Raw genomic sequence first — 25,698 nt, forward strand, 5'->3', positions numbered from 1 at the left:
AGAGTTCCAAGTCAGTCAAATTAGGCCTAAAATGAACCGGAATCATATCTAGTCAAACTTACAATACATTAAACCTGAAACATTATTGTCAAAGTGATCTGAATTTGAACCAAACACAATTTTTTTTTTTTTAATCAGAGGCTCAAATACTAAAGCGTATATGGTTAACTTTTTGTTTATTCATTTAAGGAGCAGGATTTAGTCTTATAATATTGAAGTGGTTCATTTGGACGAAGGGGACGAACAGGCGATTCATTTCAGTGGGCTTACTATCACAACAACACTGCTTTTAGACCAGTAAGCCCCTCCACAGATGTTGCATGTCATGGAGCTGTATTACTTGACTAAACTAGAGTGGACAAAGTGTGGTACAAAATTACTCAAATTGTCTAATTATTGTTTTAGCATATTTTGTCGCCAATTTACCGCTGCCATTGTTCCAGAAAATGATATTTGTCATTATAATCACTATTTTCGTGTTGATGCATTTTCTTTCCCTGCAGTACCACACCTGTCCACTAGTGCGTGCTCTACACTGACTCCAGTTTGGTCCGATACGTCCATGTTGCATGCTGCTCACTAACGGCGTTTCTTTGTCCCGACAGAGAACACAGGGGCCACTAGACAGGCACACACTGGTTTAATGTTGGATTAACTCCCTTTGAGTGTTTTTTTCTCCCACCGCTCGACGTCTATCACTAGTTGGCATGACGACACTCAGTGGGCGGAGCCTGCATCACCCTAGAGTCACGTGACTTGGGCTGTTTATATTATCTACCATTGACACAGTCTGACAATACGATGCAAACAAACAACATTTATACAGATTGGCAACTTCAGGGCACCGATCGGCGCAAGCAAATGTCTTATTTTTTTTTTAAATATATGTTTCAAATCCCACAACTGGAAAGATGTTACTTGTCAGTGTCCGAACTGCTGACGAGCGCTGGCAAACAGTGCTGGGAGGGTGCTGAGGTTTTGCTGTTGTTGTTGGGAGCCTCTTGGTCGGTTTCCGCGGAGATGACGACAGCGGCCATCTTGTTTTCAGAGGAAGGGTTGTTGGTCTTCCCCGTTGGGCTGTGTTCGGGGCAGGCAGGCTCGGATGTCCCATTTGTAGTGATAGGCTGCGCTGCCGGTTCCGAGGGGGTGCTATCGCCCCCTGGAGGTGCCTCTGTGTCCGCTGTGGGGGCTGTTTCTGTGGTGGTGGAAGTGTTACTCACCTCTTCAAACTGCTCCTGTCCGCTGCTGTCCGCTGACGGGACATTGTTCGCCTGCTCCGCCACCTCCGCCACCACAACCGCCTCTGTTACCTCGGTAACCTCCGCCAACACCACACTATTGGACGTAGCATTGTGTTTCTCTTCACTGTTGCCAACAATGGCGTCTGTGGGCACGCTCTCCACAGAGTTCTGGTTCACCTCTGGTTTAGTTGGAGTTGGGACGGCGGGAGCCGGACTGTCCTGGACCTTAGGAGGGCCCTCTTTGGGCTCTTTCTGTGCCTGGTTGAAGTTAAAGGCTTGTATGAGGCGAATCAAGTGTTTGACTTTGTCCAAGGAATGCTGCATCTCTTTCTGTCGGGACAGGATGCTGTTTTTGGACTCCATGCATTTCTAAGGAAAACAAAGACATATTTTAGCATCAAATTAGAATCAGCTCAAAACATTTTTCTACCACAATCGGATTGACAATGTCCAAAAAGAAACAGAGCAGTCTACTTATTGTTCAATCCAACCTTGCTTTCTGCTTTTAGTAGGCATGGAACATTATTGAACAAAATTGTAAGTGTTCATTTATCCTTCCAGTGACATGCAACTCAAAACTGCATTTTCACCATCAAAGATTGTAGTTCAGGGAAAGGCTTGGCAACCTCGCCTCAAAATAAAAAAAAAGTCTTTCTTCAGTGTTTTTGTTGTTCTCCGTTTCACAGTTCTCTGTGTCTGCATTGACACACTGCAGCTGCTACACAAGTCATTTGAATCTATATTATCTTACTGTTATGGAGTTGCTGAGCAGTTTGACTTTTTGCTCCAGTTGTTCTCGCTCCAGTTTTAGTTCAGAGCTCCATTTCATCAACTTCAGCTTCTCCTCTTCTTTAGCTACGACACAAAACAAAGCAACGCTTTTCTTTTACGATCCAGGGACTACAAACCTGAACAGTACACAGCGAGTGCAAGCCTGTTGAAATTACCTTCTTTGTACGCGATGTAGGAATGAACGATAGCCAGCGTACCGGGCCAGGGAATGGCTTCTTCTTTTTTCAAGATCTGTAAAAAAGCTTGTTAATGTCACAGGGGCTAAAACTCGAACATGTTTCAGGAGTTCAGCGCCGAGCCCCTCCACGTGGTGAGGCCAAAAAAGGACGAGAATGACGTGGATGAACGTGAAATGCCGATATTTACACAGTGAATGAGACAGAAGCCAAACTAAAAACAGCAGTGCACTGTGTATCTGCTTACAAAGAATTGAACAGTCCAACAGCAAGACTTTTCTCCTTAATTGACTTGCTTTTACTTTTGTCAAGACTGCCCAAAATATTTTAAGGCACTCAAGAAACAAAATCTCAGTACAAGTAGCCTTCTTTGCCACCAAGCAGTCCAGTATGGTTCGGTTTGGTATAGCACACGCTAGATAACCTTCCAGTTTCATGAAGAATTAAAACCGCTGCCAAAGTAATTAAGAATAAAAAACAAATATCCTATATTTTGAATGGTGAAAGCCCTCAAAATGGTGGCTGCAAAGGAAGATGAATAGGGCAAATATAATCAAATTTACACATTGATTTCCTCCATTTGGAACATCATACAGTGTAAATTGTAGAAGAAACACTGTATTTTGAATGACTGAAATCTTTGAGGCTCAAATGTGTCAACATTGTGATCTTAAAAAGGGAAATAAATTGGTATTTTTGCCTTGGCGTTGCTTCCATTTCTCTGCCTTTACTTTGTGAATATGAAAGCTCCATAGAAAACTTCACCCCATGATTTCGTCTCACAAAGACCAGCCATTAACCAGGCTTTTACTGTATAATGAGAGTTATCTGTGGGAAACGCTAGTACTACAGCGCTAGGTTTGAATATACTGGCCAACGCATGCATCTCATTTCAGCTACAAGCCCAGCAATGAACTCACAAGCCAGGTTGAACGGAACCAGACCAAACTGCTGGGCGTAAAGGGAGCATTTGCAGCTTCTCATTTACCTGGTCTTGGCATTTTGGACAGATCCACATGCCTTTAGGAATGGTTTTCAAAGGTGGATCCAGGCAGTCGAGGTGATAAACACGAGAGCAAGTGTCGCACATGAGCAACTGTCCACTGCGTCTACACACAGTGCAGAAGTCCTCATGGATGTCTCCCTGCGAGAAGGAAGGGACCATCAGTGTCAGCCACAGCCGCCCGCCGCCGGACAGCAGGAGGCCGGGGCGAAGCAGCGACCATCGGACTGGTTTAGTAAGCGTTTGTCCTCTGCCTAATGGTATGGTGTGTTAAATTACTTGTTGTTTAGAGAGGGTTACTTTTAGGGTTAGGTGTTTATTGGAAGTGTTATAAAGGAGTGGTATTAATGAACATTTTACATGTTTTTACAGTTACAGAAAGTTCTGGTGCTTGACGATGACCAGTCAGCATAACTGGAACAAATCAAATAACCACATGTGTATATTTTGATTTGACTGTCCTTTACTTTCCCACAGCTGAGCATGAAGTCCATGTGCTCAGAATCCCTTCAGAAGACAAATCCTGTATATGCCTGTGTGTGCGCCGTGTCCCACCCTGCAGACTTTAAATGGCCATTAGTGGTCAGGACACTGTTCACTTTGTAAGGCTGTATCAAAGAAAAGCAGGTGATGGTGAATGATCGTCATGGAGACAACATAGTGATGAGTGCAGTATGTGGGTGACAATGGTGTGGACGGGACAGTGAGCAGTGGCATCTCTGTGCGGTCCTCTCCCTCAGCGGTACTTACATCCGCAGAGCTGGGGCTGGGCAGAGGGAGGGGGCGGACAGGGCTGGAGGGGGAGGCCGGGGTGAGACTGCCCCGCTCCGGGATGCTGCTGTATTTGGGTGGACGACCTGGGTGAAATGACAGACGACAAAAGACGAAAAACAGAAAAAAAAAAAGAAAAAAAAGATGGAGAGGGGGAGAGCACAACCGTAAACAATCTGACATACCTTAGAAAGGGAGTCTTCGTTGGCTATGGGGCGGGGAGCAGCAGGAGCGACAGAGGGTCAGAAGCACAGATAGAGTGTTAGTGCAGCAGACTGGGCCACAGGCCGAGCCCAGCGCTGACTACAGCGGGGCCACCAGGCACTTGGCCATGAAGAACATGAAGGGCAGGGCTTAAAACACTTGTGAGCCTCAACTTAAGTCAAACTGACGTGCTCAAAGCCAAAGTCTTTGTCCAGTCCAGTAAGACATTTAGCTTCACAGGAAAACAAAGGGGAAAGAGAGCAACTTCTAACTGTGCCCCAAGTGAACTAGCACAGGTTTGTCAAGGCTGAGAATTTAAACACTTTTAAACCAAATTATTTAACAAAGTCACAAGTGTTTTTTAAAACCCAAGACCAAGAGTTAATTTTGAATTTGAGCTTTTAATAGTTAAAATGGTTGAATATACTAATGACAATCATGATTACGTATCTAGTGCAGAAGGAATTAGAAAGCAGAAAAGGGGGACGAAGACTTTTTCAAAGCATTCGTATTTAAAAAGCTAGTTAACTGTTAAGAAGGTTATTTCTATTGATAATTATTCTATTTGTCTCTTCAGTAAATAGACATTCCACTCTACCAGATGTGGGTGGTTCATACAGACCTCGCTTCCTCGTTCCCTGGTGCAGAGGGCTGTTCAGGTAACTCACTGCACTCTTTTTCCTCTGTAACAACACAAAATTAAATTGTATATGTATCTTATAAATAAGCAAAAATGTCCTTACACACAAGTTGAAGTGAAAGTTCAAATAGATATATTCTCAGTGTGTAATTTGTCTTTGTCTGCACTGGGAATATAAAGTGTGATAGAGAAGATGTGGGAGTGACTGAATGTATGTTAGGGAATGTATAAGTATTGTTGCACTTTAAATAATACATTCCCATTATGTAACTACATTGTCCATAAATGTAAAGGAAAAATGAAAGTGTTTATATGATCAAACCTCAGGCTCAAACACGGCTCCACTGTAAACTGGATTGGCTGTTGTTCGTCGTTTCCTCTCTTGTCGTTTGCTCTGGATTTCTGTGAAAACAAAAAGAAAATGGTGTTATATAAAACCTCTAGCCGTGTAGTACAGATTGAATAAGCATTATTAAAGCTGGTCTTATTGTCTAATAAACAAACATCTTACCTTCCAAGTGGTCATGTGTTACAAGGCCTAGAGACACCATGAAAGCCAATTTCTGAAGAAAAAAGGTATGTATATAGTTAAAGTGTAAATACAGTAGGGATGTCATGATCCGATCACGTGATCGGAAATTGGGCCCGATCACATGGTTTCAGACTCGATCGAATCGGATGTTGCACCCCGATCAGTGATCGGATATAAATTTGACTCTTATTAGTTTGATTAGCGCAATACATTTCAAGCTTATTATTAGTCTCTCATCTCCGTATAACGCATGAATGGATCATGACATTTTAAAATCTAGTTTTGTTTCACGCCGTGCGACCCTGCCCAGGGAATTTTGCGGTTCCCACACAGCCGAGCGCATCAAACAGATTAAGGAAAAATGCTCAACAACTGGGGCATCGACAAGCGATGGGTTGATGTAATTTTGCTGCTAATATGAAGAAAGCCATGGGTGAGACGACGTGCGGTGTGGGCGAGGGAGTCATCACCATTCCAGAGCACAGACACGGGGAGCGGGGCGCGGCGTGATAGACACCGTGGCTCCCGCGAGGATCAGAACACTCGCCCCTGGCTTACTCTCGACTGAAGACATTCAGACGGATTTTATCAAGAAAAACATACATTTTATTAATGGGAGTGTCTACAGAGCCGCGGCGCGCGGCAGAAACTGCCATGTTATTTTGTGCCGCGGCTCCTGAAACTGCGGGGCTATTTGACCGCGCCGGGTTAGGGTTAAGGTTAGGGTCATGGTCAGGGTTAAGGGTCAGGGTCAGGGTCAGGGTTAGGGTTAGGGTTAGGGTTAAAGCAAATTTTGCACTATTATTTCTTATTCAAGCTACCTCAAAGAAAGGTGCACTGTTAAAGTGTAAAGAAATAAAATAAGAACTGGGGACTACCAGTTTGTGTTGCATTTGTGCATTTTTAAAAATGTGTTACATAAGTATTGGGACTCGGTATAGGCAGATACTCAAAATCAGATGACGCGGAATCGGATCGGGGCCAAAAAAACCTGATCGGGACATCCCTGAAATACAGAGATTCCAACATCCTGTCCACTCGTTACCTCAGGGTTCTCCTCTCTTCTGGGTCTGGGTGCAGGAGACGGAGGAGGGGTCGCGGTGGACAGGACAGCAGTGATGACCTTCGGCTCGGCTGCACTCAGGGCTTTAACAGTCTGCTGCAACAAAAGCACACACTGTTTTATGTGACCCTTCTGATGACAGTTTTACATGGAGGTTTCAAGTACATGTGGTCATTATATTATTTAGCCAGAAAGGTCAGATTGAGGTGCGGTGGCCTACTGCCATTTAGTGGTCGCATATCAGATTGCATTTTCACACTTTAATCCAATTAAAGGCGGAATGGACAATTTTTTGGCCCAAATCTGAGTCTCATTTCCTCGTGGCGTGGAAAGCCAATTAGTCCTGCCACGTATCAATCATAAAACGCACCCACCGCTCACCTGCAGCCTCGTCCGCTCGTCTCCAGGAGAGCAGCATGTTTCCCTGTGTCTAAGCGCATGGATCTATCATAAGATAAGATATTCCTTTATTGTCCCACATGGGGAAATTTCATTGGTGCAACGCAGGCAGATACAGAGGTAGATACAGAAGAACAGATCACTTATAGGAAGTCTGAAAAAAAAAAATATAGTTCCCTCAGTGTACGGGACAAAATTAAGACAGAGAAAGACAGTTCGAGCTGGCTCAGAAGAGGCGGATAGATATGGAGACAAGAGATGCGATGCGATCTGTTGCGCTAATAAACAAACGCACGTGTGGTCGCGAGGCTTTTCTCTGCATCCGCACGGACAAAACATTTTCCATTACGCCTTTAGACAACACTAGTAATAGGCATGGGTCAAGTCTAATTTCAATCTTAATGTATGATTTCATGTATTAACATTTTACACATAAGAAATACAATATGCAAGGTTGGTGTTAAATAAGAATGGTTCGATATGTAAGATGCTGTGGACAGTAACCAATAATGATTGAAATGAATAAACTCCACCTCGACCTCTTCATTTCCAAAGTGAGTTTTTCCTGTTTAGTTGGAACACTTTCTGGTCTGTACCTTGGGCTCAGCGGTGATGCTGCTGATCTGGATGGGCTGTGTGAGGGTTGGGACAGCGGAGGCGCGGTGGGCGGGGCTGGCGAGGCGCGTGGCAGCAGCAGACACAGGTGTGGTGATCACGATCCCGGTGAGAGGCGTGGTGCCCGTTTTGGCGCAGGGCTGGCCGTTCACGATGCGCACCTGGTGGATGGGAGCGGCCGACGTGGCCAGTTTTGTGGCCAACATCACGGGCCGCTGCAGCAGCTGTGGGGCGGCCATCATGGGAGGAGGCGGGGCCGGGGCGATCGGGACGTTTGTGGGCGTGACCGGTTTGGGCCGGACCTGCTGATGACAAACAGCCAATCAGAGAACAGCATCAGAGCAACAAGCCTCAGCTGAGTAATGGTACTGTGGCGCCACTGCAGCGAGGCTTCTTTATTACACATCCAGTGCACCGATACAAGCGCTATGGCAACTCCAAAAGAGTCAGTTTCCCTTAGGGCTAATAGGAAAAAATATCACAAAATGTAAGTAGTGAACTCATGCAACCTACACTTCATACAATGAGATTCTCTATCATTTTTGACATGTAAAGAATGTGTTCATAATAGACATTTAGTGATTTAAGTGTGCTTTACTTTACTTTCTGGATTGAACAGGAGAAAACCCTTCTCAAGCAGCTCTGTCGTCCATGTTACAAGTCAAGTCCATATATTTAAAACACTGGTTTAAGTGAATAACAAGTTCAAATGGAAATGTTGAGTCAGTGTGAAAGGTGAGAAACCAAAACTCCCAGTGTCATTACTCAGCCCCGTCAAACCAGCATTTTTGTCACATTGAGGGTTAAAACACGGACAGCCAACACAAAATACCAAAAAGCTGCAGGAAAAACAAGCTCTCATCACATGTGCACTCTGTTACAACCATTCACAGGCAGCAGACCTCAGCTCAGTCTGTCACAGGTCAGTCCAGAAATAAAAGCACGAGAGGAGAGATGGCAGCACACAACAACGTTTTAGTGCCACGCAAAAACAAGGCATGAGTGTTTGCTTCGGCGCACTCCTGCCCTCCGCTGGAGAGAGTGAGCAAGTCACTTCATGAGGGCCACAGACAGGGTCGGAGGGGGCGGGGCAGAGGTCGGAGGCGGGGCTACATGACGCACCTGTGGCTGATAGGTGGGTCGAGGCGTCAGTCTAGGAGGAGGGACAAACTGAGGAACTTTGATTGGCTGCAAGTTGGTGGTGGTGGCCTGCACCTGGACAAAACCACAGCACAATGGGCCTCCTCTTGACTCCTACAGCAGTGGCACCACTCACATCAAGTACACACCTATCATTTATATTGTACTGTACAAGTGCATGGGCCCAGCACACGTTTGCGCAAACTCTTCTCTTTATATTGAAACACAGAACGTCCTGCACTCTATGGTGGGATTTACATGGGACATTCATTTGTCTGAATCAAATACTAGTTCTGTCACTAATGACTATTTTAGTAGTCAACTTTTACTTTTTTGATTAGTCAAACCATTATCTATATTGTACATTGAGACTATTTAAGTGCATTATTAAGCAAATAACGGTTGAAATATGGTGAATGAAGGCTTCTGGATAGAGAATATTTACAAATAAAGTGTATTGTTATAGGTCTGTTCATATGCGTTTTAGAGTCTATATTCCTGATAACTATGATTATCCTTTATAGTCGATTAGTCCTTGCAGCCCTGTCTACTACACTCATGTACTATAATACATGTTTGACATCAAGATAGTTTACTCCAATGACAGGCCACTCTTAAGAGTCGAACCCTTCAGTGCCACCACTCACCACGAACAGCTCAATCACCTAAACAAGCAGCATCACTGTTGCAGATTAATGACAACTCTCGTCAGCTCCACAGATGACCACACAAACTGTTTGTTAACGACATACGGACGAGATGCTCAGCCTCTTACCACCATGGCGTTCTTGGTCACCAGCCGGACGGGCTCTGCGCTCTGAGTGGTCAGTTTGCTGGCCACCTGCAGGTTGATGGGGGCGTTCTGATCCGATTTGGTGATAGCTGTGGTTACCATGGCGACGGTGGCGGGCCGCTGGGACAGGACCGACCCAGCCAGAGTCGATGCAGTGGCCGCTTTCAGCACCAGAGGTAAAGTCTTTGCAGTGAGCACAGGAGTCACCGTCAGTGTCTGAAAGCAAATGCACAAGTTAATCAACACAAGGAGTTGGAACAGAACTGTTACATTCTTCTGCAAACTGTATTGTACTGTGGGTGGTATTGACCCAAATGTTAAGTCAATCCAACAGGAAAGTCTTTAAGCCAATTAGTTAGGGTTTAAGTATCATACAATAATGGGAAATGTTGGCAAAATGTATCATTAACATGCAGAAATATAACTTGATATACTTTCTTGAACATCTACAACGTCACTTTTTTTATTTTTCATTTTTAATCTGCCTAACTCTTAACTGTACGCAATGCTCACTTACAAGGTTCAGAAAATAGAATCAAAACCTATTCATCTAGTTTTAACATTCATGATTATGTTCCATTGCCAGAAGCCTAATGAGAACAAACACGACATGTTTGTGCGTGCGCGTGTGTGTGCGCGCGCGCGTGCGTGTGTGTGCGTGCATGTGAGTGTGTGCATGTGAGTGTGCGTGCGTGTGTGTGCGTGTGTGCGTGCATGCAAGTGTGCGTGCATGTGTGTGTGTGTGCGTGTGTGTGTGTGCGTGCATGCAAGTGTGCGTGCATGTGTGTGTGTGCGTGCGTGTGTGCGTGCGTGTGAGCGTGCGTGTGAGTGTGCGTGCATGTGAGTGTGTGCGTGCGAGTGTGCCTGCGTGCGAGTGTGCGTGTGCGAGCGAGTGTGCCTGCGTGCGCGTGTGCCTGCGTGCGCGTGTGCGAGCGTGCGTGCGAGTGTGCGTGCGTGCGTGCAAGTGTGCGTGCGTGCGAGTGTGCGTGCGAGTGTGCGTGCGGGCGTGCGAGTGTGTGTGCGGGCGTGCGAGTGTGCGTCCGTGCGAGTGTGCATGCGAGTGTGCGTCCGTGCGTGCATGCGAGTGTGCGTCCGTGCGTGTGTGAGAGTGTGTGTGATACCTGTGTGATCCCGGCTGTGACCTGTGCCGTCTGGAGGATTCCAGCAGGTTTGACCTCGGCTGTGATCGTCCCGCTCTGAACCTGCAGCTTCTGCTCCGGCTCCTGCTTCACCATCAACTCCTTCCTCAGCTGCTCAACCACTTTTTTCTAAAAAAATAAAAATAAAATTATTTTGCTGTTATTTTTATGACATTTACTTGAGCTAGAAACTTTTGCCTTCTTATAACTTCTACTCTCTATGCACTTCACTTTTAAAAACTTTCCCAATTAGACATGAGTTGAACTGATAATTAGGGATGCCAAAATATCGAATTTTAGTGTTACATTGAAACATCATGATATAAAGATGATTTACGATAACTGACAAACAAAACAAAACAAAAGTGAAATCTTTATTACTTTAATTATGCACTTTCTCTTTTAAGGACTGCAGATGGAAATAAGCTATTATTGGGTACTAGAATATTTGCCCTCTTTGCTTTATTTAACACAATAACAACTGTCATTCAAATGCAACATTGTCTTTCACTCTAATACATTATCAAACTTTCTAAATGCAAAAGTTATTATGATATGAACAGCCACATCAAAAGTACTATATATATATTTTGGAGCACAGATTGAATTGAAATGGCTTAAAATTTGTCTTCTAAAATAGTCAAAAGTATTCGTTTTTAATTTCTTTGCAAATTTTTTGGCAAATGAAACCCACTGAGCTCCATGTGAGTGATGACAGAGCCTAATATGAAAAACAAGAGATAATTACACACATTTTGGATGAAGGCAAAATTTGATTTTTTTGTTTTTGTCTGGTCAAATACTTAGAAAAGTGTTGACAAAAATAATAGTTTTCCATTGTGTCTAAAGTTTTTTAACACCCTTCACCTCAAATAATAGTTTTGTGAAGCTCAAATATAATTTTGAGGTTAGAAAATTGTTTTTTTTCTGTTCCTTTTTAATAGAAAAGAACAATAGATATGCAGAATGTTGGCTTATTTTGTGTTATAAATACCATTTAGCAGTCAGTGAGTATTGATCTTATGCTACTTCACGTTGTAGTTAATGTTAACGTCATGTTAAGGGGTCTGTTTGAAGTGCATTATGAAGTACAATGTATAGTACAAATATTAAAGGGCCAATTTAAACATATTCTGGAGTGCTGTGGAGATAATATGAAAGTCCATGTGTAATTCATCTCTTCGGCAGAGGTTGGACGGACGGACACAAAGGCAAATGTGGCGTTTGAGTCAAAGATAAAACACTCTTCTGTCTCTATGGCAACGCTCTTCTTCGACCAACTCCCAAGTGCTTTCAGAAAGAAAAAAAAAAACAGCTGAAAGAGCTACGGCTGATATTAAAATAAAAACACACTGGATAATGGGACCTGAACATACTTTTTTGATGCCTAAGCTCCAGGACGCGGTGTCCTGCACATCTTTGAAGGTCGATGACATTTCAGATTGTGGGGAGTTGTAGGTCAGAGACAAAGATTAACCTTAGAAGCGTCGGACAACCAAAGACGAGCTGCAATTTATGTCAAAACCTGTCTGGTATTTTGTAATCTAGTCTTAACTAACTAAGTACAGCAAGGATAACTTTACCACACAGAGCCCAAACCTCGCTCCTGCAGATTCGTCGACCTGGTTTATCTCTGTAATTACGGAGCTTATTCTTAGGAAACAGAAAACTGACACAAAGTTCAACGTCTTTTCTTTCAGCATAAATAAATAAAAGGGAATTTGTTTTTTCACAATCGCCTGTGAAAGTGGTGCCATTATTCGACTCCAAAGAAGTGATTGTTATCACTTGAAAACACTTTAAACTCTGAGATTAATGTGACAAATTTGTGGACCCAATCCCAAATAAATAATGATAAGGTTCAATATTTGTAGATTTCTATTTTTAGAAATCTACAAAACATAGTGAACACAATTATATTTCAAATTTGACTAAACATTTTTCTCCATTCGTCCCCAGTTTGACATTTTATGTATGTAACGTTTATAATTGCACTTGTTGGTTGGACATATATGACATAGGTTATTCCACAGCTGTTACCTAGCAACCATACTGAAACAAGATCCACATAAATTACAGAATATGTATGATTTGACAAACAATAATCTCATTTAACACCTTTATTTTGTCAAATGATCATTGAAACCATCAGAAAAGTGTGTCAGTGTAAATTGTCTGCAATTTAACGGACGTAAAACCGAGATAAATATTTACCACCAAACCAAGTCATAAATAAAAAAAACAGGGAGAACCTGTCATATAGAAAGTTTTTTTTATGTGCTTGTTAACGATCTGAGATAATGACATTCTAAAGTTCTACAACATGAACACAACCTATCGTCTGTAAACGATGTAAACACAATGTAGACAATCACCTCTAAAAGCAACAGAATATAAACAGAACAATGTTGAACAGGCAAATAAATGGCATGTTCTATTATCCAGGATCAAGAATAACAACAACAACATCTAGTTTAACAGTAAATATATCTCGACGGTTCCTGCACTGAGGCTTATGTAACAGTAACACTGGTATTTGGCCAGTTTGAACCTGTCCCTTTTCTACAGGGATTGTAAGCACTAATGATGACCGTATTGAAAGGGGCGTTTTGGCAAAGCATGCGCATCGAAACACTGCTCCAAAAACATGAATCAAAGGATTCAAAGTGCTGATCACCTGTCCTAGATGGTCCATGACGCTTGTCACATAACGTTGTTTCACGTGTTTGACTTTCTAAAGTCTCCCACAAAGTCTAAGAAAGCTGTTTGCTCGTTGGACCAATATTGAGGGTTTGTGAAAATAGTTAGAAATAATCTAATGATTGTAAGAGTTTGTGCATCTTCCTCACACAGACATTCAGACACGCTCACATTAGTGCAGCGGTCAGCACTCTGGCCTCACAGACATGAGTTTCTGAGTTCGATGTGGTACACTCTTGTGAAGTGCGACTGTTGATAGAAGAGCGCAAACATGTGAGGATGGGGCCGTGTTTCCTGACTTTTCATTGGTTAAACAGTGTCATATGATTACTTGTCGATCAAATTAGAGAGAGTTTCGCCGCTATAGGCTAACTGTGATGCTATCTCAGGAGCAGTCAAGGGTAGCGTGACTTTTAAAAGTAACTTGTTACATTACCTCATCTGCCCTGGAAAACTAGCACATTACTGCGTGTTATAAAAGTGATACATTAGAGTGCTCTTGCGTTACAAACAATTCATACTATTGTATAACCTATATTAGTTTGCCGACAATACCTTTGCGTTGCTGATCACAGTAACATAATCATTAAAATATCAAATAAACAAGCAAAGTAAATGCGTTTGACTGAGCTTTATTTATCTTTTATGTTGACGAATTACCACAATACAATGCCACACAATAAGCATGGGTGGACCTGTCCTCAAGCAATGAAAAACATGACTAAAACAGAGGGAATTAGCAAGAGCAGCAACGCACAACAACAGAACGCACTTGTTTTAGGCCTGTAGTTTTGTTTAAATCAAACTCACCACATTGCTGTTACCCTACATTTACTCCTCAGATACAAACTAGTGGTTATAACGAAGGAGAAGGAGTTTTTCCAAATGTTCATCTGACGGGAGGAAAAGAGGAGCAGGCCGGATTTACAAAGTGAGTGTCATCATTTATGTGAGAAGCGCTTTAGCTTTGATTGTGAGTGTAAAAGCAATGTGTCTGCATTTTTTGCATTATACATTCGGTGTTTAGGCAGAAATATCACCACGTGCCTCGCTGTTGCAAAGTGTTTGTGCATCTCTCCCTTCTGAAAACGATGAAAATAGAAAGTTTTAGCCCAGACGCTGTTTATGAGTCTCCTCCGTGTTTGCAGAATTGTCAGTTAACAGTCTGCTTTATTAAATGTTTAAATGCCTGGGCTCTAGACGTGTCTTTCTATGGCGCACACTTTGTGACGAGACTGAAGCAGCTGCGACTAGAGATGAGTGAGACTGACTCGGCACAACTGAAAACCAAGAAAGTCGGGCTAAAATGTGTCTTAGAATGTGGCTCTAGACGAGAGAAACAGCTTTTTGCCACACAGCACGAAAAGAATGTGACGTGGCTGAGAATGAAATATGAAGCCCAATAGTTAAAGCCTGCCAAGGTTTCAAAGTCAATTTCCCATTGATCTGACTTTTTTGTATTAATCTAAATGTATTTTACTTCTTTATTGCTAATGTATGGTTGTGCTTGGATTCGATTGAACTGGTTTGACTGTTTTGGGACTAGTACGATCAAAATGAGCCCTTTTTATTCCTTTTGTTGGTATTTGTTGTTTGTGTTTTGTGTAGCACTTTAGAAACTATATAAATAAAGTAGATTTGGTAGATTTAAATAAAGAAGAAAAAAAAAAGATTTCAAAGTAAAATGTTGTTGTTGTTGTTGTTGTTGTTGTTGTTGTTGTTGTTGTTGTTTTATGGCGGTTGGCATCCAAGTGTTGCATTACCGCCAGACTTTATTCCTCAGACTTTTCGTAGTGACTCCAATAGTCCAAATATAATTTCAGATTTCAAATTAAGATATTAATATTGACAGCACCAATCATAGGATGATTCACATAGATTGGATTAACACTCGTTCATTATTTTCAGTTTTCTCCGCCTGTAAAATGTGCAGGATGAAGATAAAAATAGGACACGTGTTAAAAATAACTTCAAAAGCTGAAAAAAAAAAAAAATCCTGCATCCCAAAGAGGCAGCGACTGAAAGTTTAGTTGTGCAGTTTGTATTTTTATAGCGTCGTGGAATCTGCTCAGACTTTAATAGTTTTATGGCGTCATTGTTTGGATCAGATGCATTTCAAGCGGGAGTATAGATGGTGTTTTGACGTACCTGCTTCTCACTGAGCGCTGTGATCTTGGCCTGGAGTTCATGTAGCTGCTTCTTCAGATCCGCATTCTGGAAAGAAAAGAACACAAGCTTAAGATAATGCTTGAAAAGAACATTTAATATTTTAAAATTGAATGAAGCATCGAAGCTATACAGTTGTCTCAATCACCTATCATTAAATAAGGTTGATTTAATGAGTTATTTGTGAAACATTAGGGGTAAATGTAAGTGCAGGCATGGTAGAAAGTGAACATGAAAATATGAAATACATTTTGACATAGTGTAAATGATTAAATGTATGATGTGTAGGAATAAAAATAAAAATGTAACAGACAATTTAGATAATTATACAATATACTCTATACAAATAGTGAGTGAAAATAAAATATCCGCGGTTTACCTGTGGGTCCTGCTTCATCTGTGCCACCAGTTTCTGTAAAACAAAAAGGAAGTTAAAAATGCACAGTGACATCTACTGGCACGAGAAGGAATTACACTTTCACAACTATCACAATTGTGTACGGAAAGGTCTAATAAAAAGACATCATCATTAAGCAATTTAGTTGACTTATTATGTATTCATTTGTAGCACTTTGCTGCATGACAAGTTCTATATTTGTCTTACAGTGATCTACAAAACCAACATGATTTGGAAATAGGCATTATTTTTTAAATAGACACTATTTTGATGTGCCACAAATAATTTGGATTGAATTATTATTTAATCAAGCAATGTACATTCTGTTGTTGTACACTAGATAAACAATATGTGGGAAAGTAGCAGTAGTAACTGGAGTTGACGGGCAATGTATAGAAATGCAGATAATACTGTTAATTTTGTTTTGAAGATAAACTCAATATTAAAATTGTCACATGTCATTTATAGTTAAAAATGCAAAAAAGGAGTTGATTAAAAATAAAAATGTGATGTCAACTTAAAGATATTTCTGCACTTTTGTGATTTCTTGTTCCTGTCAGGGGTTGTGGGTGAATGGAGCCTATCCCAGTGACTTTGGGCCTTAGGCGGGGTACACCCTGGGCTACACCCACGTCACAGGGTTAACACAGAGACATAGACACACAGACAAATATTCACTCTCACATTCATTCACTAGGGCCAATTTAGATTTGCCAATTTTACCAACGGCGGGAGGACGCCGGTGACACGGGGAGGACATGCAAAATCCACTCAGAGAGATCCTGTGATGTTAGACTGGCCCGGGAATCAAACACATGATTTGGGAGGCGAGAACTCTAACTGCTCTGCCACCCTGCACCCCAATTTTAATCTGATGATTAAACCTCAACTAATACATTTAAAGACACCTTTTAACACGTTTCAGTTGGATTACATAATGACATAATACACTTTGAAGACGTACAGCTACAGTGGGTGGCGGTAAATGCACCTTTTGGCTGCCAACCGCCATTAAAAGTAACAACAACAACAATATTATTCTCGGACTATTGTTACTGGATACTCAAAATATATATTTTTGTCACTATGGCCCACCCCCAGTAGTAGGAGTAATGATGGACCACTTCTTAAAAAACAGCTCCAGCGTGTTGTTGGGGCAGTTTAGTCAAACTTGTTGTCGATATGAGCATTTGCTTTGGAAAAGTATTTGAACATTCCCTCACAAATCCTTTAACCCTAAAATCAGGTGAAAACGGTGCTTTTGAGTTGGCCTCGGACTCAATTGATCCGGTGAACAATCAATACTGAGCTTTAGTTCGATCTGAGTGATTGTGGCGAGTCAAACGGCATCACATTAGCGTCACTGCTGCTGACTGAAGATTTACTGTAAAACGGTCACTTAAATCACAGCAGTCTTACGTACGCCGCGGACACAACCGGAGTCGTCTTAGATTTAAATACGACTGTGTGTTTAGTGTTCTATATTTATAAGTGGCCACCAAGGCAACAGGCTCCCTTTGCCTTGACTACAATTTATTAAAGACAAGATATGATATAATACTACAGTAAAATAGGCAATCTAAAAATCTGTAACTGAACACGACGTTAAGGCATTTAGGAGTCGTAAGGTTTGTTGAAAGTACCACATTCACTTTTCACAATAGTTCTTACATTTTTCTTTACATTTTTGTTTTTATTATTAACATTAACAAGTCAATAAAAGCTTGTTGTCAGGCCACTACAATGAACAGAACATAGTGTTGACTTATAGGATTTCTTTAAAAATATTACAATAATTCCCATAATATTGTTAGTTACAGTGACCTTGACGTCGTCCTTCAGGGTCGAGTTAAATGAACCACTGCAACGTCTCATAAAAGTGATTTAAAGCAAACGAACTCCCATGACTTCATTTTGTCATATTTGTTTTCAAGTGGTTTAAGATGAGATCACTTATTATTATTCAGATGATTTAGCTCATGACAATTCAAACCCAACATCTGCTTGTTTATTGTGTATGTTCTGTCTTTACTCTATATCGTCTTGACTTTCCTTGTATAAATTCCATGCACATCATGACATTTTGGAGTGAACTTGAACGATTGTCATGTGAGAGTCTCACCTGATGGATCTGTATCTCCACCTTCAGCGCCTCCTGTAGCGTCTGTAATTCCATCATGGATCTAGTCAGTCTGCCAGCCGATCGATCAGCCTGAACGACAGCGGGGAACAAAAAGAACCATATTGTCACGCTCCACTTTAAGCTCAAACTTTGTCAACTGGTCGGCCGCCGTGTTTTCATTTGGCCATCGCGCACTCCTGTATTTTTCAACAAATAAGGGCAACTAGCATTTGTGTTTAAGCGTTGGTGAAGTACAGCTCTTACATTATTACATCAAACAAATGGCATTGTTGTCAAAAAATAGAATTTGTCCTAAGCGCAGGTGAAAAACTAGAGTACACCTATAGGCCAAAACCCTCTCTAATTTAGTTTAGACATCTTTAAAACAGTTACAATGATAATACTGTATAACAATAATTAAAAGGGATGCACATCAAGCACTCAGATATGTTGTAAAAGCAGCTCTTGGGCTGAAAATGAGACCGCAGTGTGCACTCTGCATCTAATTATAGAGCGTTTTATTCTTCATGACGCAGGAGGTGCACTGTTAAATTCTGCTCCGCACAACTGAGAAAGTTGAAAAGCACTTGGAAAGTCATCACAGTGAGTGATTAGGATGCAAGAAAGAGGCAACTGCTGATTTTGGGTGTTACGAAAATAAATTGGATTGCATTGAATTAGTGAGCGATAAGACAAAAACTTTTGAAATTAACTAGTTCCGTTTTCCATGTTTGTTAAAGACATTAAAAATCAGGGACAGCCGCTTTACTAGTGCAGCTGATTCAACCATTGACAAAGGGTTTCCAAATACAACATGTTGTTATTTTCACTATAGATTACTATCAACCTAAAAGTCAGAAACGCTTCTTTTATTTTGCTGTTGAAATATTTCTGTTCGCTTTGAAGTAGGTTTGACCTGTAGCGTTGTAAAGTCAGCGCACTGTTACTGATCGTGTCCTCGAGCAGCGGCAGGGCGAGCCCTGTTTGACCTCATCTGACCTTGAGGCAAAGAGGCCCCCTCACAAACAGGAAGTCTTTTTTTCTCCTTTACCTGTGTGCGTTTCCCTGACAACAGAAGGTTTTTTGATGACTTCTTGTTCATTAATACAATGCAAAGTCAGAGAACGAGTCGATTTTCCAAGTTATGGGAACTAACATTGACATGGTTAGTGAACAATTGACAAAGCCTTGATTGTAATTTACGTTTTAAAAGAAGGATTCTGATCATAGTGAATCCTAATAAATAATCCTAAAATACTCATTTATACGACAATAAAAGACACAAATCTCAAACATTTGTAGAGTATATATGTCGTCTAAATAATTGCAGTGTTTGTGCTTTGCTAAGACGTGTACGTGTCATGTCCGCACCTTAACAGCGTCTCCAGTAGGAAAACCATCCAACTGAAGCATTAAAGTGCCGCTGGAGAAACACACAAGGAACACAACTGAAGATCAAATGCAGAAAAAGAGTACAGAAATGTAAGCAGTAGTAAGTGTATTTCTGAAAGATGGATATTTGTAGTTTATGCAGGAACTCACCACCTGCTGTGGGACTGGACTCCACCCCTCTGTGCTGCCCTGAACACAAAAGAAACACCATTTCAATCACAAATGAACACGAAACGGAATGAATACGTTTAAAAGGAAACGCTCGGACTCATTCGTTTACGGAGCAAAGTCACACTCAGACTGAAGAAGAGAGCTAATCTACGTCCGTCAGGCACTGGGCGGACACTGGTTTTACAATCCATTCATGTCTTAAAAAGATATTTGTACAAGAAAGGGTTGAAGAAGTTAAGTTAAAGTATTTATTAGCTCAAGTCATGCAAAAGGACTGAACACAAATGAATAACACAATTTCAGTTTGTGTCCATTAGAATTAGCCTTGTCAAAAGTATCAAAAATCAGATGAAACTAGTATCGTATAGTATAATAAGATATATGAGAAAGTATCAATACTAAAAGCGCAAAAATCACATACCCAATGAAAATATAATAAAACCATAACCTCCAAAACTCCCTTTTTGAATTCTCAATTGTAATATCCAAATAAGTACTGAGAATCTAGTATATTTATTTGTATCAAGTTAGAAATGGTAGTACTGCGCCCACATTATACGTATTAGAATATTATTATTAGATACAGTTATAGAAAGCTTGCACAATGTAATAAATGTGTTTTGGATTAGCCTTCACACACACAAAAACACAGCGCTATTGTTCCCGTTTGCTGTTCACCAAAGTACGAGGACGCTAAAAATACATCTCCGTCGCCTATTTCTTGGTGTTTCGTGTTTAAACTTCGACAAAACTTCAATGTAAATATCAGTAGCACAAAAAGAAGCATTTGGAGGTGGTGGGTTGCTCACCGCCCACTGTGGTTAGACCATTTCAAAGGTCGTGAGCAATTTGAATTAAATCTACAGCTGCAGCTAGGGGAATACATACTTTATATGCTGGTGTATTTTTGTTTAATACACTCAAAGCTATAAAAAATGCCAGAAAATGAGAAAAAACTCAAAGTGTGGCTTACATTATAGTAGAATAAGTCAAGGTTAAGAGAAGTGTGCGTGAAACTGAACTGACCAAGGTGAATGTTGGAATTTGTTACTCGACAAAATGGACAAACATTTAGATAAGAGTGTGTTAATATCAGGCCTGGGGATGTCAAGATGTACAAGATAATGTAAAAAACTAACAAGTGATAATCGTGACAATTTAAGAAGCTAAATTAAGTCATTTAAAATCCATCCGTAGTCCAAAAAATATAAATGTAAAGTACGTGTATGTGGCTGTTTTTTTGTCACATTAACTTTATTTTGCTATTCAGAAAGTCACATTCTATAAAGCTGGTTACTTTAGGAATAGTAACAGTGAAATCTTTAGCACTGTTGTTTGGCCGTGGTTTCAGTAGTTGTGAATATTTGTTAAACATCCATATTCAGGCCCTGGTAGTAAGAGTACTGCAAAGACAACTTTTCCCCAGCCTTTTACACAGAGAAAAGAGCAGTCTTGTTCATCTGAAGAGAGACGTGTGGTTGTGTGGCCCTTTACAAACGAGCTCCATGTGTCTCTAATGAACAGTCGCTGCTGCGGATGACTGGACTCAACAAGATTTTATGCTCCTTTCCTTTTAAAATATGGGCTAATTCAGGGTTTTTTCACATTTGAAAACAGCAGAAAGTACAAAATACAGAGAACGAGGTTTGCCACACGATTCTTGTACATAGTATTAGGGCTGTGTCTAGTCGTTTAGTGGATTAATCAGGTGATCGTGTTTTAATAGGCCAACATTTTTATTAGTCGAGTTTATCTGGACAACAGCAAAAAGGAGAAGTAGAAGGAGTTGCGCTGGAGGTTTGTGAGTGAAATGTGAGTTTTTTTTCTGCCTATTTACAAAGAATTTAATACATTTTCAGAATAAATAGTTGTTTGGTGTGAACTCCTGTAAAACTGTGGTGTTGCGTGTGTGCAGTTCAGTTTCGTTTCGAGAGCTGTGCCAGCGCCACGCCTTTCCCCCTTTTAGTCCAATGTATGTGTAATGATAAACATAAGTCAGGTTTGAACTATTCCCTTTCTCTCCGTTGTTATAATTTATCTTACGGCTCACAGACTTAACAATGCAAGAATATATTTAAGTTGTCAAACATTGTAGTTTCACATGAAAACATTATTTCCCCTATAGTTATAGTTGTTTAAAGGTGGGATTACAACTGGTGACATAAACAACAGAAAAGACAACTGAACTTTTTACACCCGTTAAAATTGTAAACAACAATATTCTAAATTCCATAATGGAGGAAACTGGAGGTAAGAATCTAACGTGATTTCAATGGAAAAACTGGGATTAACCATAAAATATAAACACAATCTGAAAAAGCTATTTAGTTTTGGAAAATGACACATGTGAGTGACATCAGAGCCAGGTTTAAAGACATTTACTACTGTATTTGTTTATGTAATAGGAAATCATAACTCTATACAACCACAATAGTCATACAGATACATGACATACTTTACCACAAATTGTACTTTTTATGAAGCTAAAATCAACTTTAGAAGCTAGAAAATCGTCTTGATGGAAAAAAAATACAAACTAAGTGACTTTCTTAACTAGAAATTCAAAATGGTTGCTTATTAGTCGTTATAAAGACTATAAAGGCATCAGTGTTTTGATCTGCATTCAGTCAATCTGTGGAAACGCTTGCTCTCCTTCACTTTTCCTCCCACATTCCAGATTACAGAGCATTTTAAAGTGTCTTAAGTGTTTCAAAATCTGTTCCATCTTTCATAAAACAGCCTTGACAACGAGCCACATAGAAAGACAAACTGGCCTTCATTATAGGCCTGTTGGTAGCAGCCAAGTTTAGGTTCTTTGCTCCTGTTTGCCTCTCAAGATCCACACATCAGATGGCATCAACTACACATCAGTGTGAAAAGTGTGCTGCAGCAGCAGCAGCAGCAGCAGCAGCAGCTCACAGACACATGCCTCGGTCTTTAATTGTAGTAATTGCTCCCTGGGTGGGACATGAACTTATCTCTGGGATAAACTTCCGTGAGCATCACATGCCGCTGGAGCACAAGGCCCGAACCGGGAACTAGTACAGCTAAAAATGGAGGGTCTGGAGATGAAAAGGCGTTGCGAGAGTTGACGTGCAAAAAGAACTATTTTTGCTTTCCCCTGATCAAATAAATGTTTTATAACCCCCTTATTACACTACTCCGGCCGTCGCAACGCTACAAAAAATCTCTGCTTTTAAGCGTCCGATTGATTCAAAGTGTCACGTCTTCGTTTAAACTTTCATCCACGGACGTTGTGTGTGTGTGTTTTGGAGAGAGCGCTGATGCCAAGAAAAAAAAACAAGTCAAAACGATTCTCACATAACCGACATTGCTCCGACTGAGAGAACAAGTGGATAACGTTATCCGCCCTAGAGTGGATCGGCCGCAGGGACAGAGAGTTGTGATTGGCTGTTTTGGACCCGAGAGGCGGGCCTTAGGTCTACGTCGCTCTGCTTGTCTCTCATCGTGGGACTGACGCTCGGACAAGTAGTTATACAAGTCAAAAAACTCCATATGAAGTTAAACTAAACCTTGTTATGAGCTGGTTTCTTTGATAAAAACGTCACATTAATGATGCTGATGTAGATGCCCATTCCCATGCAGATCAGTGGGAGTGCAGTGAGGCAAATACAACAGAAGAACACATTGTTATTAGGCAGAGAGTAAGAAGAGCTGTCATACTTCATCCACACTGACTGTAGCCATGAACAAACTTGTAAACAACGTTAGAAATAGCATGTTGATATTCATGGGTAAATAGTAGTTTGTTGCAAAAGTAAGAAATGAGCTAGTAGCTATGTTTCCCCATCACCAGTATAAAGCGTTACACAACATAACATCCAGATTAAAGTCAACTTTCTGTGGGCACCGGGCGGACACCGACTGCAGTCAGCAGTCTGTTCTAACCAATGACAGCAGACAGTCCCTCCGGCCGATACATTCCACCGTCAACCAGAACTAGCCGCTAACGCTAGCCGTCCTGTTAGCAGCGTTGGCTAACGCTACGAGCCACGCTGGTAACTTACGCCAAAGAAAAACAATAACGTCTGTATAGGCTGCGTGAAAGAAAAAAGAAAATGTGATACAAGAGAGCCGAAGTCAAACATTCCTAACAGACGCCATCTTTTAAAATTTCTGACACCAGGCTGGCTGCCATTGGTGAAGTTCTATCGGCCCCTTGTCCTCCAGAATATCAACTCCTAGAATAAGAAACACACCAGCTAAATAGATAGAATCACACTGGAATACAGCTAATACAGCCCGAAACCGCCTGCCAGCTGCAACACCTGCCCACAAACACTCAAAACACACAGATAGACGCGAATAGTAGCCGCCAGTTAAAGTTTGAAAAGAGAGAAAATTAAAGTTATGAAATTAAAAAGCCCAATGTGCACTTACTCAGCAGCAGTCCTCCTCTAGATTAATTAAATAAATATCTAAAAGAAGCCGATCCACGATGGAATAAGAGCATACGAACAGCTCCGATGGACTCCTTCCCACTCAGCCTTAATTTTGTCCCTGTATCTTACATTTACTTTTGGTATTTTTGTCTAAAAACAGAGAAACTGAAGCTACAAAACAAGAAGAACTCTTCTTCAATCTCATTCAGCTCAGCCTAACCACAGCGGAGATCACTACGCCTGGGAGCTGGAGGAAGGGGAACAAAAAGTACTTCTAGATCATATTTTTACTCGTTTATCGATGACAAAGCGATTGCTATTTGCGATTGGTGACGATAAAGTTGGTTAAATCGAGCCGATGAGAGGGTACATCGGCGAATAAAATGTGTTCGGGAAGCGGACTAGTTTTTGTGTTGGTGCAGCGAATTTATTTCACTTTGCCTAAGGAACGGAGGTGCTGCGACTCCCATTGCCTAGGGAAAAAACCCGGATGTAAACTCAGTGAAACTCTATGGAGAGAAAGTCGGCTCACACTCGCCATGAAACTCAGCGGAGACACGGAGCAGTTTGTCGGGTTGTTTGGCGTCCTCCGCGGCGCGTTCAGGTGCACGGAGGCGGCCTAGCGTCGGTCGGACTCCATGTTTAGTTTGGCCGCTGAATCCGCTGGACCACTGCACACTTTGTCTGACGCGGAGGAGAGAGGGGGGAGGTGGGGACAAGCAGGGGGCAGGTGGATACGGCCCTCTTTTTTATTTTTTTTATTTTATTATTATTATTATTATAGCCTTCTCCACGTTCAGAGGCTGTTTGACTCAAAATAAAGAACTATTCCTGACGCCAGAGGGAGTCATGACCAAACGCCTCAACAAATGGCCTAACATTACAGGCCTTATGGCGGTAATAGACTCCGTTACAAGATGCACAATAAAAGTAGGCGGTGGGGTCTGCATTATGCTGTAGTTATAGGCCTTGCCCTTAACCATAAAATAAAGGGTGATGGGTGATGTGTTGATTAAAACAGCCTGTCAAAAATGTGCTACAACCAAATAAATAAAATGCAAACATGGCTTAACCTTAAATGATTTGTTAAAATTGTATACTTTAAATCTGTGCTTACTTATTGGCCCCACTGTTATGAGTTGAACGTTGGAACATCCCAAACAAGCATAGCCCAGGCATGCCAGAATAATTTATAGTCCATATTTGGGGTTAAAATACAAATAATTTCCACTTTTAAATAATTAGTCCTTAGTTTTAGTTGTTCTGTCATCTGAGGCCATGCATTAATTAGATCCTGGATGTAAATAGTTGTCATGTGATAAAAGCGCCACTAGAGGGAAGTGTGGTTCAGTCTTTCTCCTGCTTTTTTCACTCAGGTCATCACTAATCCAGTCAAGTTTATTTAGGGATTTATTAAAAGTAACAACCTTTTTACACACAAAATCAACATATTCAGTTGCTTCAGAGCCTTTTTATTTGTAAGATCCTTAATGTGGTGATGTTGAGAGTCAATTGTAAATATGCAACTGTGGTTGTTTTATTTTATTGGATTACTTTATAAATCAACCGAATGGGAACATGAAATGCTACATAGGCTTAGGCCTAGAGTTCAACATAGTGTTAACCCCACTTTCCTTTTCTTCCAGCCCACCTGCAGATTTCAGACCAACATAAGGGAGGGCATTTTTCTGTCATAAACTAAAAGAAGTTCAGCATCTTGTGATTTACTGCTCTAAAATACAACATTTAACTGTAGAATATCATACACATTTTCTCAGAAGATATATATAGGTCAGTGCATATCTGATAAATGTGTTTTTGTATGTGACAACACCCACA

The 25,698-nt window shown here is 41.1% G+C and overlaps 1 protein-coding gene across 7 annotated transcripts; it reads right to left on the reverse strand.

Annotated features, from left to right (window-relative positions):
• Positions 1–623: 623 nt before the first annotated feature.
• Positions 624–24,095, reverse strand: phf21ab (PHD finger protein 21Ab). Of its 7 annotated transcripts, none has more exons than XM_072434690.1 (19): positions 23,858–24,095; positions 19,436–19,474; positions 19,265–19,316; positions 17,894–17,983; positions 15,754–15,786; positions 15,357–15,422; positions 10,491–10,637; positions 9,352–9,585; positions 8,559–8,651; positions 7,418–7,738; positions 6,405–6,515; positions 5,339–5,390; positions 5,150–5,229; positions 4,810–4,870; positions 3,963–4,069; positions 3,198–3,353; positions 2,189–2,264; positions 1,993–2,096; positions 624–1,610 (listed from the first exon to the last, which is right to left on the reverse strand). In XM_072434690.1, the coding sequence occupies exons 3-19, from the start codon at positions 19,304–19,306 to the stop codon at positions 915–917; spliced, it is 2,469 nt and encodes an 822-aa protein (XP_072290791.1). In that variant the 5' UTR covers positions 19,307–19,316; positions 19,436–19,474; positions 23,858–24,095; the 3' UTR covers positions 624–914. The 7 variants fall into 7 exon arrangements, with proteins under 7 accessions (XP_072290791.1, XP_072290795.1, XP_072290788.1 ...); XM_072434694.1 differs by lacking the exon at positions 3,963–4,069 and adding an exon at positions 4,169–4,191; XM_072434687.1 differs by having other exon boundaries at positions 6,405–6,536.
• Between the last annotated feature and the right edge of the window lie 1,603 nt (positions 24,096–25,698).

Source organism: Eucyclogobius newberryi, unplaced genomic scaffold (genome assembly GCF_026437365.1).
Source record: "Eucyclogobius newberryi isolate DKJ021-1_F unplaced genomic scaffold, fEucNew1.0.hap1 SCAF_7, whole genome shotgun sequence".
NCBI lineage: Eukaryota > Metazoa > Chordata > Actinopteri > Gobiiformes > Gobiidae > Eucyclogobius > Eucyclogobius newberryi.

Coding starts and splice junctions, on each gene's coding strand:
- phf21ab (XM_072434687.1), bottom strand. CDS start 19,306: ATGCTTCAGTTGGATGGTTTTCCTACTGGAGACGCTGTTAAG. Junction 15,787..17,893: donor TGGAGATACAGATCCATCAG/GTGAGACTCTCA, acceptor TTTGTTTTACAG/AAACTGGTGGCACAGATGAA. Junction 2,265..3,197: donor GTCCAAAATGCCAAGACCAG/GTAAATGAGAAG, acceptor GCTTTTTTACAG/ATCTTGAAAAAAGAAGAAGC.